The sequence below is a fragment of the Caenorhabditis elegans genome, chromosome V (assembly GCF_000002985.6).
Source record: "Caenorhabditis elegans chromosome V".
In the NCBI taxonomy this organism is placed as follows: domain Eukaryota; kingdom Metazoa; phylum Nematoda; class Chromadorea; order Rhabditida; family Rhabditidae; genus Caenorhabditis; species Caenorhabditis elegans.
Window position 1 is genome coordinate 2,391,329 of NC_003283.11, and position 14,772 is coordinate 2,406,100.

The 14,772-nt window shown below is 34.9% G+C and overlaps 3 protein-coding genes and 1 pseudogene across 5 annotated transcripts; all 4 read left to right on the forward strand.

Annotated features, from left to right (window-relative positions):
* Window positions 1-1,443: 1,443 nt before the first annotated feature.
* On the forward strand, window positions 1,444-2,819 carry Y19D10A.16 (Aldose 1-epimerase; the record flags this gene model as incomplete). Its single annotated transcript, NM_001047724.1, has 5 exons — window positions 1,444-1,588; window positions 1,685-1,839; window positions 1,888-1,986; window positions 2,175-2,687; window positions 2,739-2,819. 5 exons carry the CDS (start codon window positions 1,444-1,446, stop codon window positions 2,817-2,819), a joined length of 993 nt encoding a protein of 330 aa, NP_001041189.1.
* Window positions 2,820-3,156: 337 nt separating this feature from the next.
* Window positions 3,157-5,307, forward strand: srd-75 (Serpentine Receptor, class D (Delta); the record flags this gene model as incomplete). Of its 2 annotated transcripts, none has more annotated exons than NR_133591.1 (5): window positions 3,157-3,345; window positions 3,575-3,671; window positions 3,720-3,860; window positions 4,550-4,828; window positions 5,035-5,307. NR_133591.1 is itself a non-coding variant. In NM_001029050.2 (5 exons), 5 exons carry the CDS (start codon window positions 3,157-3,159, stop codon window positions 5,305-5,307), a joined length of 984 nt encoding a protein of 327 aa, NP_001024221.1. The 2 variants fall into 2 exon arrangements, 1 of the variants encoding a protein (NP_001024221.1); NM_001029050.2 differs by having other exon boundaries at window positions 3,157-3,350.
* Window positions 5,308-6,028: 721 nt separating this feature from the next.
* srd-76 lies at window positions 6,029-9,798 on the forward strand (annotated as a pseudogene). The gene is made up of 6 exons: window positions 6,029-6,157; window positions 7,497-7,598; window positions 7,640-7,780; window positions 7,873-8,151; window positions 8,661-8,739; window positions 9,596-9,798. Coding segments are annotated over exons 1-6 (933 nt in total).
* Window positions 9,799-10,028: 230 nt separating this feature from the next.
* Window positions 10,029-13,661, forward strand: Y19D10A.2 (Serpentine receptor class r-10; the record flags this gene model as incomplete). Its single annotated transcript, NM_071258.2, has 7 exons — window positions 10,029-10,211; window positions 11,174-11,261; window positions 11,311-11,389; window positions 11,434-11,568; window positions 12,200-12,353; window positions 12,400-12,712; window positions 13,555-13,661. The coding sequence occupies 7 exons, from the start codon at window positions 10,029-10,031 to the stop codon at window positions 13,659-13,661; spliced, it is 1,059 nt and encodes a 352-aa protein (NP_503659.2).
* Between the last annotated feature and the right edge of the window lie 1,111 nt (window positions 13,662-14,772).

A 14,772-nucleotide genomic window follows, 5' to 3' on the forward strand; every position in this document is an offset into this window, starting at 1 on the left:
TAAAAAACATTGCAGAGCGGAGCAAATTAGGAGCAAATTTTTATAAACTTCAATTTTTAGTAATGAGAAACAATTTTTAAGGGTGGACTACCTCAGGTTTGGATGACAAATTTGGCAAATAAGCAAATTGCCGGTTTTCCAATTTGCCGGAAATTTTAATTTTCGGTAAATTGCCGATTTGCCGTTTGCCGAAAATCGATTTGCCGGAAGTTTTTAGAGGAATTTTTTATGAGACGGAAACCCTTAAAACTGTGCCTTTTTGGAAAATTTTTCCCTTTTTCTTTAGATATTTTCATAGAATTTACTTACTTTGCGTGCAATTTTGTCGATTAAAATTGAAATTCTGAAATTTTCAAATTTTCGTCATTTGCCATTTTTCCGTCAAATTCGGCAAGATTTGTGTGTTTCACTTTCGGCAATTTTAGCCGATTTGCCGCAAATTTTCAATTCCTCCAGTTTGCCAATTTGCCGGAAATTTTCAATTCCGGCAATTTGCCGCATTGCCGGAAATTTTCAATTCCGGCAATTTTCCGATTCGCCGGAAATTTTCAATTCCGGCAATTTTCCGATTTGCCGGAAAAAATCATTTGCCGCCCGCGATTTTTTTTTGAATTCCCGCGTAAATAAAAAACCTAGTTTTGGTATTGCTGTGCTCTCCAACTATATTAATTAGTTTTTTTTATTCCGGCAAATCGGCCATTTGCCGGATTGCCGGTTTGTCGATTAGCCGGAAAATTTCAATAATTTTTTTTCCAAAAAAAAAATTCCTTAGGAAATTGAAATTTTGTTAATTTTCTTTTTTCATTTTTTTACCCAAATTCCCTAACCTAAATATTCCCGATCAAAGTGCATACAAAAAAACGGATCAATAATTCTGATCCAGTGGTCCAGTCACACCAAAACGTTTGACCGAGTAAATACACTGCTGCTGCAGTAATGTTTTTTCTTCTTATTATTACTGCGTCTCTACGTGACTTGGGTCACTCTCCGATTTTTTAGGTGTCTTTTTGTTTCGTCCCATTTTTATCAGTTCACGTTTATTCCACGTGTCACATAAATTGAAGGTTTAATCCTCTTAATTTCAATTTTTGGTCGCTGGAATTTTGCGATAGTGAAACATTTTAAGCTTTCATTTTCCCCATTTTACTTTGAGTTTTCTGAAAAGTGTCAAAGTGTCCCATTTCGGTGTGATCTACCAAAAATGCAGGAATTTAGACGCAGACTTCTCAACAAATTTCGTATGGTTAAGAGTGTGCTGACGTCACATTTTTCTCTGCAACAAAGTCCCGCATTTTTTGTAGATCACACCAAAATGGGACTGTTTGACGGCACGTGTAAATTCTGAAAATTACCTGTTTTGCTTGCCCGATTTTTCTCCTTTTTGCGGCCGTGTGCTTTTTGCCAATTTTCAATATTTTCATTTCCAGAGCCCTCTCTACCATCATGGCCTCAGGATTCATCGAAATTGCAAACAAGCAGGGTCTCACCGCGACTCTTCTCCCGTTCGGTGCCACGTTGGCAAAATTAACATTTCCGGACAAAAACGGAAAGAATCAGGATTTGGTGTTAGGATTTGACACTATTGATGGTAAGATTTTTGTCTAAATCTAAGCCTTAGTCTATGCCTATGCCTAAGTCTGAGCCTAAGCCTAGTCCTAAGCCTAAGCAAAAACCTTCTTTTCAGAATTCGAAAAAGACGCCGCCTCTATTGGAAAGACTGTCGGAAGAGTCGCGAATCGAATCAAAAACTCGACATTACACTTTGACGGGAAACAGTACACAATGACGCCCAACAACGGGCCGCATTATCTTCACGGCGGGCCCAATGGACTGGGATATGTAAGATATTGAGCCTGAAATTATTTCCAGGATTTAATTCAATTTCAGAGAAAATGGGAAGTAGTCCGCCACGCTCCAGAGTCGGTTTCCTTTAGCGTTCGGGCCAATGAGCAGGATGACGGGCTTCCTGGCGATGCGAAAATTGATGTGAGTTTTTTAAGCGCCTACACTTGGTGTCAGAGTGTCTCATTTAGGCTTGATCTACGTAGATCTACAAAAAATGCGGCAGAGTTCTCAACTGATTCCGAATGGTTAAGAACGTGCTGACGTCACATTTGTTTGGGCAAAAAATTCCCGCATTTTTTGTAGATCAAACCGTCTAAACAATTTTCCAGGTAACCTACACTGTAAATGACCGTAACCAGCTCATCATCGAGCACCACGCGACATGCGACACCCCGGGCCTGCTCGCTCTCACCAATCACGCCTACTGGAACCTAGACGGCTCGGATACCGTCGCCGAGCACTTTCTGGAGATGGAAGCCGACGAGTTCGTGGAGGTGGACGATACGTTCTGCCCAACTGGAGCCATCCGATCCGTCACCGACACCGGATTCGATTTTCGGAGTGGGAAGCAGCTGAAAGAGTCGGGGAAGGACGCGGAGGAGTTGCTGGATTTGGATAATGATTTAGTGATCACTAAGAAGACCCCGCCATCAACTCCATCGACTTACTTGAGATTTTGGAGCGAAAAGTCTGGAATTGAACTTTCCATCACAACTTCTTACCCGGTTATTCATCTCTATGCGTCGAAATTTTTGGATTGTAAAGGCAAAAAGGGGGAGCATTACAAGGCCAACAAGGCGTTGGCAATCGAGCCACAATTCCACTCGGCAGCTCCAAATTTTGTAAGTCATCTTGTTCTTGTAAAGTGTTTTAAAACAAATATCTGAATTTAGGATCACTTCCCCGACGTCTCTCTTCGCCCGGGAGACCACTACTGTCAGGAGATTGTCTACACATTTTCTCATGTTAATTGATCAATTTGTAAATTAATACTGTATTTATGAATATTTTCTGCTTTATTTCTTTTCCTCTGCCGAAGCCGAAGCCTAAGCCTAAGCCTAAAAATTAGCCTAAGTTTAGGCCTAATTAGGCCCACGCTAAAGACTAGACCTTAGCCTAAGACTAGATAAGCCTAGTTTTTATTACTTTCATAGTTTCTGCGTTGCTCTATGTAGCTGTGGATGTTGACTTCTAACACCTGGTGTTGTTTTGATATTAAATAATAATTTTTGGCAATACCTTTCTAGCCTATAATTACATTTCTCCTATAGCCTAGAAAAATTGTTTCAAAACGTTTACGCTTTTTGGCACATGGAACCCCTGCAAACAATTTCTCGAGTCTATTGGACAATATTCTTTTCTATTTGTCTGTGTCTTCACTCTTCAATGTTCCTTTTGATCTACTACCGCACAAGTCGAACCATCAGAAACTTACGGTGGTTTTTATATCCTTCGAACACGGCCTCTTTCGTACTTGCTACAGTTGCTTTTATATTGCAGGTTAGGTAAGTTTTAACGGTTACAAAGTTGTGGACCAGCTTAGTCTGGCTTAGAATTAGGCTTAGGCTGAGGCTTAAGCTCAGGCTTAGGCTGAGGCTTAGGCTCAGGCTTAGGCTTAGTCTGGGCGGGGGAAAAGAGACTAAAAAAGACATCCCAGAAAATTCGAGAAAAAAACCAAAATTGCAATTCGATTGATGCTTAGCCGTCATAATTTTGTGATTTTCTTCAGAAATGTCAACAACAAAATCTCAATGGCTCTGCTTTGTGATGGGATTTGCAAGTTCATTGGTCCATGGTTTTGTTATCACTGTTACAATTTGCTTTTAGTAATCGGAAATTTTATCTTCATTTTTGTTCAAGTACTTAAATTTCAGACTATGATCACTGTAACCGGCCTGATCAATCTACACACGTTGTGTTACCGTACAATGTGTCTAAAGCATTTTGAGACTCGAAAATCTAATCGGGCATCGCTGAAGTTCTCGCTGCATTATTTGATACCGATGACCCCACTTGTACGTTTAAAGGTGGTGTAGTCGAATTTTTTATATTGCTTTATTAGACTTAAAATTGTTTGAAAAAACTGAATTTCATAATGAAAATTCTTGAAAATTTCTCAAAAAAAAGTTATCACGGCTCAAAAAATGGCCTAAAATTAGTTAAAATAAACATTTTTTGAAATCACCGTCAAATTTTGAGCATACAATGTAAATATCTTGCGTTTTCAACTTCATTTAGGTATTTTAAAGCCGATGAACGGCGAGATTTTTAATTTTTTTTTACCAAATAAAAAAAAATTGTTACCAGCCGCTGACAAGTCAAATTTCAAATTCACGTGCTGTCAGGCTGTTACGGTTTGATCTACAAAAAAGTGCGGGAATTTTTTTCCCAAAAATATGTGACGTCAGCACGTTCTTAACCATGCGAAATCAGTTGAGAACTCTGCGTCTCTTCTGCCGCGTTTTTTGTAGATCTACGTAGATCAAACCGAGATGGGACACTCTGACATCACGTGAAATTTTAACAAATTTTAGGCCATTTTTTGAGCCGTCATAACTTCTTTTTGAGAAGTTTTCAAGAAGTTTCATTATGAAATTCAGTTTTTTTCAGACAATTTTGAGCCTAATAAAGCACCATAAAAAATTCGACTACACCACGTTTAATTCTTAAGACTTTTAGACTTCCCAAAGTTTAAAAATCGCAGATTCTCACCTACTTTGCCCCAATAAACCACGCAGATGTCTACATGGAAACCCTGAACCTACACCCAAACTACAACTTTGAACCTTATAAAAATTTCGGTGGATTCGCCAATTCCCATCATTTTTGTATGAATTTCAACACAGCGATTTATGCATTTAATACAATTTATTTTCCAATAATTGGCAATTATTGGAAGCGTATTGCTATGAAAATTCTCAAATCTAGCATTTCAACGGCATCATCGAAATCGACACGAGTTATGAGTGAACTGTTGGTTAAGGTTGGTTTTAAAAAAACATAGCTGAATGGGCCAAGTTCAGTTTTTTTTGACGGGGCAGAGTCTAAAAAAGGGCTAATTTAAGCTAAAACCTTTAATTTTTGGCTACCGATTTGACATATTCTGGTCGCTTATAGCACTTTACTTTTTCATTTAGGTTCATCTGAAGCTGGTAGGTAGCCAATTTTTATAAAAAAATTTCCTTACAGGGCCTTAATCTTCAAGTACTCTTACCACTTATCTGCTATGTTCCTATCAGTATACTTTTTTGCTGGAATAAATATTCTGGACAACAAATCGAGATATCACAGTATTCGATCGCGTTTTTCGGCACTCTTCCTTGTTTTTTCGATCCACTGCTCCAAATCTATTTCATACTACCCTATCGGTCTGCGGTCCGGAGATTAATTTTCTGTGGCTGCTCAGCACAAACCAGTGTGGCGAATTCTAGTCCGAATCGGGGAACTATACTTTCTGTTTAAACATTTTTGCTTTATTATTGCTCCAAAATAATTTTTTTCTGAAAATGAATAAAGTTGCTAGAAACTTATTTGTTTTACAATTTGGTGTACATTGAAAAATTATGCCTAGGCCTAGGCTTAGTCTTAGGCTTAGATTTAGGCTTAGGCTAAAGCTAAAACTTAGGCTTAGATTTAGGCTAAGGCTAAGGCTCAGGTTTTTTAGGCTTAGGCTTAGACTACGGCTCAGGCCTTAGGATCATGCTTTACGTCCAGGCGTTGGCTTAGCCTTAGCTTTAGGCTTAGGCTTAGGCAAAGGCTGAGGCTTGGGCTGAGACTTAGAATTAGGCCTAGGCTGGGCTTAATTCTTAGCTTCAGGCTTAGGCTTAGGCTCAAATCGCAATTTATCTATTTTTAGTTAGCAGCTCGCATCAATGGAGGGTTGCGATGTTTTTTTTTCAAATATCGAGTTCGGTTTTCTAATTGTTCGACTTTTCACAACTATTTTGAAGACTAGGTCACAGGAAAACCAACATATCTCCAACAAAACATAGTTTTGGATTTGCTTCTGATTTGTGATTGTTCCCGCCCTCTTATTACGGCTCTGACTCGCAAAATTGAAATTTGATTTACACTTTTTTTCCATTTCCATTTTCTGTGAATTATCCAACCCCAGAATTATTATTATCCAACCAGACATCAAGCTCATAGCCAATTTCATTATATTCCACCTCATATATCGCTCATGGAACTTTTACAGCTTGTATCTAGATCCTATTGGCCAACTTTTTATTTCATTTGCCTATGCCTGCATTTTACTATGTACCTGTTGATTTTTTGTATTGGCAACGGCGGCTTTTGTGACGCAAGTTAGGTGAGTTTTTTTTTGAAAAATATTTTCAGTTAATCTATGAATTTTGTTAGAAACTTTCCTTTTAACAATTAGAAAATTTTTAAACCAAAAAATCAAATGTTCATTAGAAACTCTTATGTTGAAAACAAATTTCCACTTTGTTTTTTGCACGCACATATTTGAAAACTATAATAATAGGGTGCATCGTTTGTTTTTTTAATCTCAAAACTTGTCATGAAATTGAAAAAAAATCTACTTGACATTTGGGGGTTACTTTCTGCCAAACCCTGGCAACTTTCTGTAAAAAAATTTGGAAATGTTCTGCCAAACAGGCAATTTTCTACCAAATTTTGACCACTTTCTGCAAAATGTTGGCAACTTTTTGCTACATTTTGGCAATATTCTGCCAATATTTTGGCATTATTCTGCCAAATTATGGCAACTTTCTACCGAAATTTGGCAACTTTCTGTAAAACGTTGGCAGTTTTCTTCCAAACTTAGGCAACTTTCTCCGATACTTTGGCAACTTTCAAAGCCAAATTTTGGCAATTTTCTGCTTAACTTTGGCAATTTTCTGCCAAACTTGGCCAATTTTCTGTGAAACTGGCAACTTTCTACCAAACTTTGGCAACTTTCTCCGATACTTTGGCAAATTTCAAAGCCAAATTTTGGCAGTTGTGGCAAATTTTTGGCACCTTTCTGTCTGCTAATCTTTGGCAATTTTAAACCAAAAATTTAGCAATTTTCTGGCAAACTTTGGCAACTTTCTGCCAAACTTGGCTAATTTTCTGCCAAAATTTGACAGAGGTCTGCCAAATTTTGGCAAGTTTCTACTAAATTTTGGCAAGTTTCTACCAAATTTTGGGCAATTTTCTACCAAACTTTGGCAAGTTTATACTAAACTCTGTCAAGTTTCTCCCATATTTCGGCAAGTTTCTACTAAATTTTGGCTCCTTTCTGCCAAACTTTGTCAACTTTCTGCCATACTCTGGCAACTTTCTGCTAAACGTTGGCGATTTTTTATCAAATTCTGGCCTTTTCTGCAAAACTTTGGCAACTTTCTATTAAACTTTGGCAACTTTCTGCCGTACTTTGGCAATTTTCTGCCAAATTTTGGAAACTTTCTACTAAATTTTGGCAATTTTCTGGAAAATTTTTGGCAACGTTCTACTAATCTTTGGCTACTTTCTCCCAAACTTTGAGAGCTTTCTGCCAAACTCTGACAACTTTTTGCCATACTCTGGCAATTTTCTACAAAATTTTGGCAATTTTCTACAAAATTTTGGCAATTTTCTGCCAAACTTCGGAAATTTTCTTCCAAACTTAGGCAACGTTTTGCCAAGTGCATTATAAATTTCAGAAATGTCAACAACAAACAATCAATGCCTCTCCTCTGTGATGGATTTTGCAAATTTATTGGCCCATCTTTCTGTTTCAACTCCTATGTTCTACTCTTGGTAATGTAACGTTTTATCAATAATTCTAAAATTCATTCAAATTTAGGTAATGATTACAGTAACCGGCTTCATCAACCTACATGCACTCTTCTACCGTACTATGTGTCTGAAATATTTTGATTCTAGAAAGTCTAATCTGGAAACGATGAAGTTTACGTGGCACTATTTGATTCCAATTTTAGTTTATGTGAGAAATTTACAAATTTCAAATTTTCTAAAATTTGGCGGAAAATTCAAATTACCTACTATAAATACAAACAATATAAATACAAGTTTCAGATCTTAACTTATATCCCTTCTCAAAACCACGCCGAGGTATATAAGGAGACTCTAAGTTTACATCCAACATATCAACTCGAAGTTTACAAAGTTTTTGGAGGATTTGCAAATTCTCATCACATTTGCATGACAATCAATACATTGGCATGCGCTACAGCGACACTGTACGTGCCAATAATTGGCAGTTACTGGAAGCATGTTGCTATGAAAATATTGAATTCTACTATTTCATCTAGCATTTCTAGTCAGACCCGAATCATGCTGAAGACATTGATCAAGGTGGGAAATGGAGGAAAAAATGTTTAAATATGGAGTAGCGCCAGTGGGGATTTTGTCTAAATACATTTATAATGATCCAAGACAACCGAATATCATAATAAAGCACTCCAAAAAAATTTTCAAATATTTTTTTTTTAGATTTTCCATAATTTCCGGTCAAAGTTTTGGAAAAGTGCCAAAATTTTGAAAAATATGAGAATATGATTTTAAGAAAATTCTAAGCAATATCTCAATTTCTCGACCCCTACAATGTTGTAATACAAATAATTAAAACAAAATTACAGTATAAAAATGTAGGAAAAAACTTTTTTTTTTGGTCGACTTCCAAAATTATGAGTGGCAAAAACTGAGTAATTGTCACTTTTTGACAGTAAATAAAAAATTTTCAAAAACATTTTTTTTTTTGAAAAATTTTATTATGATATTCGGTCATTTTGGCACCATAGACGTAGTTTTTAACACTTTTCCCACTGGCGCTACTCCACTTTTAATATAATTTTTGGATTCAGGGTCTAACTTTTCAAGTTATCTTACCACTTGTCTGCTATGTTCCTGTTACTTTTATGTATTGTTGGAATAAGTATTCTGGTAAGGAAATTCAGGTACTTATGGGTTTCGTTCCCCCCAAAATGTTCATTCAATTATTTAATACTGAATTTTTAATTTTAATCCACACGTGAAAGTTTATTTTAATACTGTTTTCATTTTCAGGCTTAGGAAACCATCTTCCTAAGCCTGAGAATGAAAAAAAAGTTCACGTCTCTATTAAAAACTATGGAAAACATACTGGGGGGGAACGAAACCCATAAGTACCGAAATTCATTTAAGACCGAATGTAAATGTTAAACATTTTTTTAAAAAGTTTTTAATGATTTTAAAAATTCTTCCAAAATCAAAAAAAAAAAGAAAAACAGCCGAATTAAATTTGAATTCCCGCGCAAATGAGTGACCTCATTTTCGAAATTTCCGAGTTGTCTGGCCAAATTCTTCGGGTTTTTCATTATTTTTTCTTCTGTGTGTGCGATTTAAAACACCGTTTGCCACTTTTTCAGGCACTTTAAAATTTCAAAATTGGCCTAAAAACGACAATTAAAAAAACGACAGAAATGAAAATGCAAGAACATCAAAAATGACGTCACTCAAATTTAATTCGGCTGTTTTTTTTTGATTTTTGAAAAAATGAAAAAATCATAAAAAATTTTGGAAATGTTTCAAAAAACATTTTACAGTCATATTCGGCTATTAGGGTAAATTTTCTGTCATTTAAAATAAAAATAATTGTTCAAATTTTAAATTTTAACTAATTTCAGGCCATATCTTGAGCCGCCAAAACTTTTTTGGCAAGTTTTCAATATGCTTCATTGTGAAATTCGGTCTTTTCAGACAATTTCGAGTATAATAATTAAAAAATTGAGCCTACTCCACTTTTAAATAAAATTTCCAGGCGATCAAATCCTAATATCCCAATACACTCTGGCATTTATGGGTACACTTCCGTGTATTTTCGATCCGCTACTTCAAATGTATTTTATATTGCCTTACCGAAAGACGATCCAGAATTTTGTTGCATGTGTTTCATTTAGACCAAATAACGCCCACGCGGTCAGCTCGATTCCACGACGTTCTTTTTTGACTCCTCCTTTATAATGTTACACCAAAAATAAGATTAATCAATCCATTTCTCATTACTGTCCGAAGAGAAAAACTCGAAAAAAAAAATGTTCTAGTTACATCAAATAGAGTTATCGGAAACGGTATTCAGATACCTATACAATACCGGAAATTGGTTAGCACCTCAGACAAAATTTGGCGCATCTGTGAATTGGGGTGTCTATCTACACCCGAATCGTTATGTTCATTTTTTTTACAAGCCAATAATGCAACTCAACGATGCGATTTTTCTGAATTCCTCGGTAATTTGCGCGATTTTTATAAACACTGTCCTAATACTTTTGATACTCAAAAAGTCGCCAGCATCTCTTGGAGCCTATAAGTATCTTATGATTTATATAAACATTTTTGAGCTAACCTATGCGATTTTGTATTTTGCGGAGAAACCGGTGAGTTTTTTTTAAATTTGAATAAAATAGATTAAATTGAAAATTTGCAAAACTGGAATGCTATAAAATTTAAAATTTTTGGAAATGGACAGTTTCGCTTTATTGAAAATTCTGACAACCTAAAATTTTGGCAATTGTCAGAATTTTTTGGAGTTTCAGCCGATCCCGGCAATTACAAAAAATTTCCGAAATTCACCAATTTCAAAGTTTGCCAGTTTCTGACATTTCCGGCAACTGTGTAAATTTGCTGGATTTCAGAACTTTTGCCAATCGGCAGTTGTCGGATTTTTAAAATTTTTAGGCAATTTTTTCAATTGCCAAAAATTAAAAAATCCGGCAATCGGCAATTTTGCCGGATTTCGGAAACTCTAGATTTTTCTACAATTACCCAAAATTTGAATTTCCGTACATTGAAAATTTTGCCGAAATTTCAATTTTAAATTTCTGGCATTCTTGGCAATTACCAAAAGTATATATAAATTCCCACATTTTTTGGTTTTCATAAATTCCGACAATTATTGAAAATTAAATATTCCGGCAATCGTCAATTTTGAAAAATTTTGATTTTAAAATCTTACAAATATTTTTGGCAATTGTCAGTTTTTTGGCAACCGGCAATATCTCAATTTCAGATTTTCACGTATTTTTGACGCCGGATTTCAGTAAATGTCATGCAATTTCAGAAATGTTCGGCAAACGGTTACAGCCAGATTTCAGCAGTTCAGCAAATACTGAAATTTTAAATTTCCGGCAGTCGGCAATTAATTTTTAACATTTTTTGGCAACTAGCAATATCCGTCAAAAAAAAGGAAAAAATTCTAGTAGTCTGTAAATTTTTGGCACTTTTGGAAAATTAGAAAAACTCTGACAATCGGCAATGTTTTTCGTAAATACAGAAAATGAATAAATTCGACAATTTTCATTTTGCCTAATAAAAAAAATACAAAGTATGATTTTTCTAGATTATGCTTACAAAAGAGTCTGCATTTTTAATAATCATGAACTGGAGAGAATCTATTTTTCCGAAATATGCAGCGTGCACTCTAAATCGTAAGTTTTCAAAAATAATTTTTTTGCCCGCCAATTTTAACTATCACAGTGCTTTTTATTGGCTTCTTTGGTATGTCAGTTGCTATTCTGGCCCTTCATTTTATTTATCGATACCTCAGTATCACAAAGTAAGCTCAAATATTTGGAGCATTAAAGTCTACCAATGTTTCAGGAGCAATCTATTGAAAACATTCGATTCGTGGAAAATTGTGCCATGGTTTATGATACCATTGCTGAACGGAATAACATTTATGTGTACAGCCGGATTTTTAATGCGGGCCGACGAGCAAACTGATCGATTCATAAAGTGAGAGCATCGAAAAGTTTCAAAGTAGTAAAAAGAAGTGAAAATTATATAAGAGGAAATTTTTTTAGAAGTTTTGATTTTGAAAAAAATTTGAAAATTGTGTAAAAAAAATTTTCAAAGAAAATTTTTTTTTTTTGAACGAATAAAAAAAAACTCCCAAAAAAGCTTTCAGAATATACAAATGAAATTTTTTTTAAATTATATTCCACAGCTTCAAGGTGGAGTAGCGTCTAAATATGAGTTAAACTCCCCAACACTGTCAAAAAAAATTTTCGCTATTTTTTTAAACTTTTATCTTTTTTGGTCCTTTTTTGCCCTTTTTTTTGTGTTTTTTTTTCGATTTCAGAATGCCCCATGTTTTCCGATTTTTTGTCGCTTTTTTTCTTTTTTTTTGCAGAATTTTTTGAAACTTCTTGGAATTTTTTTTCTCTTTTTTCTTCCTAAGCCTGAGCCTAAGCCTAAGCCTCAGCCCAATCCTAACTAAAATTATTACCGTAAAAATATACCTGTTAAAAAATTTATAGAATTTACATAAATTTTCTTAAAATTTTTTTGTTTTACAATTTCCAATTTTTCAATTTTCCCTGAAATTATTTCAAAGAAAATTAATCTCAAAAACTAAAATTTTCAGTGAAAACTATCCACCACTTGTCAAAAACCTCTCAACTATTAATGATCTCTACTATGTGGGGCCATTGTTCTGGCCCAAATACGCCAACTCAATGACCGAGCATTTTTTCAGTTGGAAGGCTGCAAGGTCATGTCTGATTGCAATGGGCTTAATTGTGCGTTTTAGATTAGGCTTAAGCTCTAAACAAATCTTTGCTCCAGGGATTTTCCAACTCAATTATGGTGTTCTTCGGTCTAAAAGCTTATTTGGTAATGAAAAACTTGATGTCACAGTCAACTTCTTCTGACAAGTTCAAAAGCATTCAGCAGCAATTACTACTTGCTCTAATTCTGCAAACGTCGATTCCAGTCCTCTTGATGCATATTCCTGCAACCGCGATTTACCTGACAATATTTATGAGAAAGTCGAACGAGATTATAGGAGAAACCATTGGGTTGACAATTGCAATGTATCCTGCGCTGAATCCTATTCCAACGATTTTAATTGTCAAAAACTACCGGACTGTGTTGATTAGTGAGTTTTTTTTTAAATTTTCAATTCAAACAGTTTTGATTTTAAATCGCAAATTTTGCGGAAAAATAGGAGATTGTTAAAAATTATTCCTATGGTGCCAAAATGTTCGAATATCTTAGAAAATTTTTAACATGTTATAGTCAAAAAGTGGCAATTACTGAGTTTTTGCCACTTTTCGAAAAATCTATAGCACAGTCGCATGTTCAAATCTCTATCGGCAAATTTTCGGTTTGCCGATTTGCCGGAATAATCGTTTGCCGCTCACCCATTATTTGAACATTAGTCGGCCAGAGATAAGCAATTGCCGTTCGGCAATTTTTTTTTCGACAAATTCGGCAAATCGGCAAATTGTCAATTTTCATTCCCGGCACTTTGCCGATTTGCCGGAAATTTCTAATTCCGGCAATTTGCCGGTTTGCCGATTTGCCGGATATTTTCATTTCTGGCAATTTGCCGAAACTGTTTAGAGTGATTTTTTATACGAAGACTGAGACACTTAAAGCTGCGCTTTTTCCAATTTTTTCCAGGTTTCTTTAGATATTTTCATAGAATTTGCTTGCTTTTCAAAATAGATGTTGGAACATTCATAGGATGCGTACAATTTTGCCGATTAATATTGAATTTCGAAAATTTCCAAAAAAAAGAGCAACACCAAAATTTGACATAAATTTCCGGCAAATTTGACAAATCGGCAATTGGCCGGTTTGCCGATTTGCCGGTATATTCAATTCCGGCAATTTGCCAATTTGTCGGAAAAATTTGTTTGCAAGCCCTTACTGGAGCCACTCCATCTTTAAAGATTTTTAACCTGTCATCGTCCAAATTAACATCATTTTTTTCAGATATACTGGCTTATGCCAAACGTCGAGTATTCCGACAAACTGCGGTGACTCCACTTGTGCTGGCGGATGTAACAACAATCGCTATGCAAAATTTGGCCCCGAACTAGCATTTGCCCATATTTTTGGTTTTAAAGGTGGTGTAGTCTAATTTTTCAAGTTGCTTTATTAGACTCAAAATTTTTTGAAAAAGGAAATTTCATATTTAAAACTTCTCAAAAAAAAAGTTATGGCGGCTTAAAAATGTCCTGAAATTAGTTAAAGTTTGAAATTTGACCAACTTGTCTATGTTTTTGAAATTGTTTTACTAAATCTTTTTGTCCATTGATTTTAAAATACCTACATAGGTCAAGTTTAAAATGCGAGATAAAATTTGTATACTCAAAAAAAAAAAATTGTATACTCAAAATTTGACGGTGATTTCAAAAAAAAATGTTTTCAGCGGCTGCGACATTCACAAGTCAGTCAAATTTCAAATTTTAACTAATTTTATTTAGGCCATTTTGTGAGCCGTCATAACTTTTTTTTGAGAAGTTTTCGATAAATTTAATTATGAAATTCGGTATTTTCAGACAATTTTGGGTCTAATAAGGCTATTAAAAATTGGACTACACCACCTGTAAAGGAGGACTAACGGTTTTAAATATTTCGTACGTATTTACCCAAAATGTGCTGAAAGACACAAATTTTGAAATCAAACTTCCGAGCGATATAGAAATTTGTTTATGGTGATTTCAAAAGAAAATACCTATTTTTTTTTGATATTTTTGGTTCAATGAACTTCTCATCTCCAATGTTCTGACTTTTTCAACAAAACAAATCTGTTCAATTAATAGCTTCTTTGCCTAATGAGAAGCATACCTTATACCTCATACCTGATGGTTTATTGGATCAACTTGTAATGTTTGGATTTTGCAAAAACTCCATAAATACACCATTAGAGTGCGACCGCTTCTTTTGTGCAATTAACAGCTGTTACTATTTTTTTTGGGTCATGCATGAGCAAACTGTTGGCTGTTTAAATGTTATCTTTTCCCTGATTCTTCGCATTCGAATTCTCAGTTCCTACTATTTTTTAAACTATAATTGTAACAAACGATGAAACATTTTTTTTTGTATATATGTAATAATGATTTATTTGCTTGTTCTCCATTCCACGTTTTAAATGAAAGCTCAAGTATCTTTCTGAACAAAAAATTCTGTGAAAAAAGTTCAACTGAA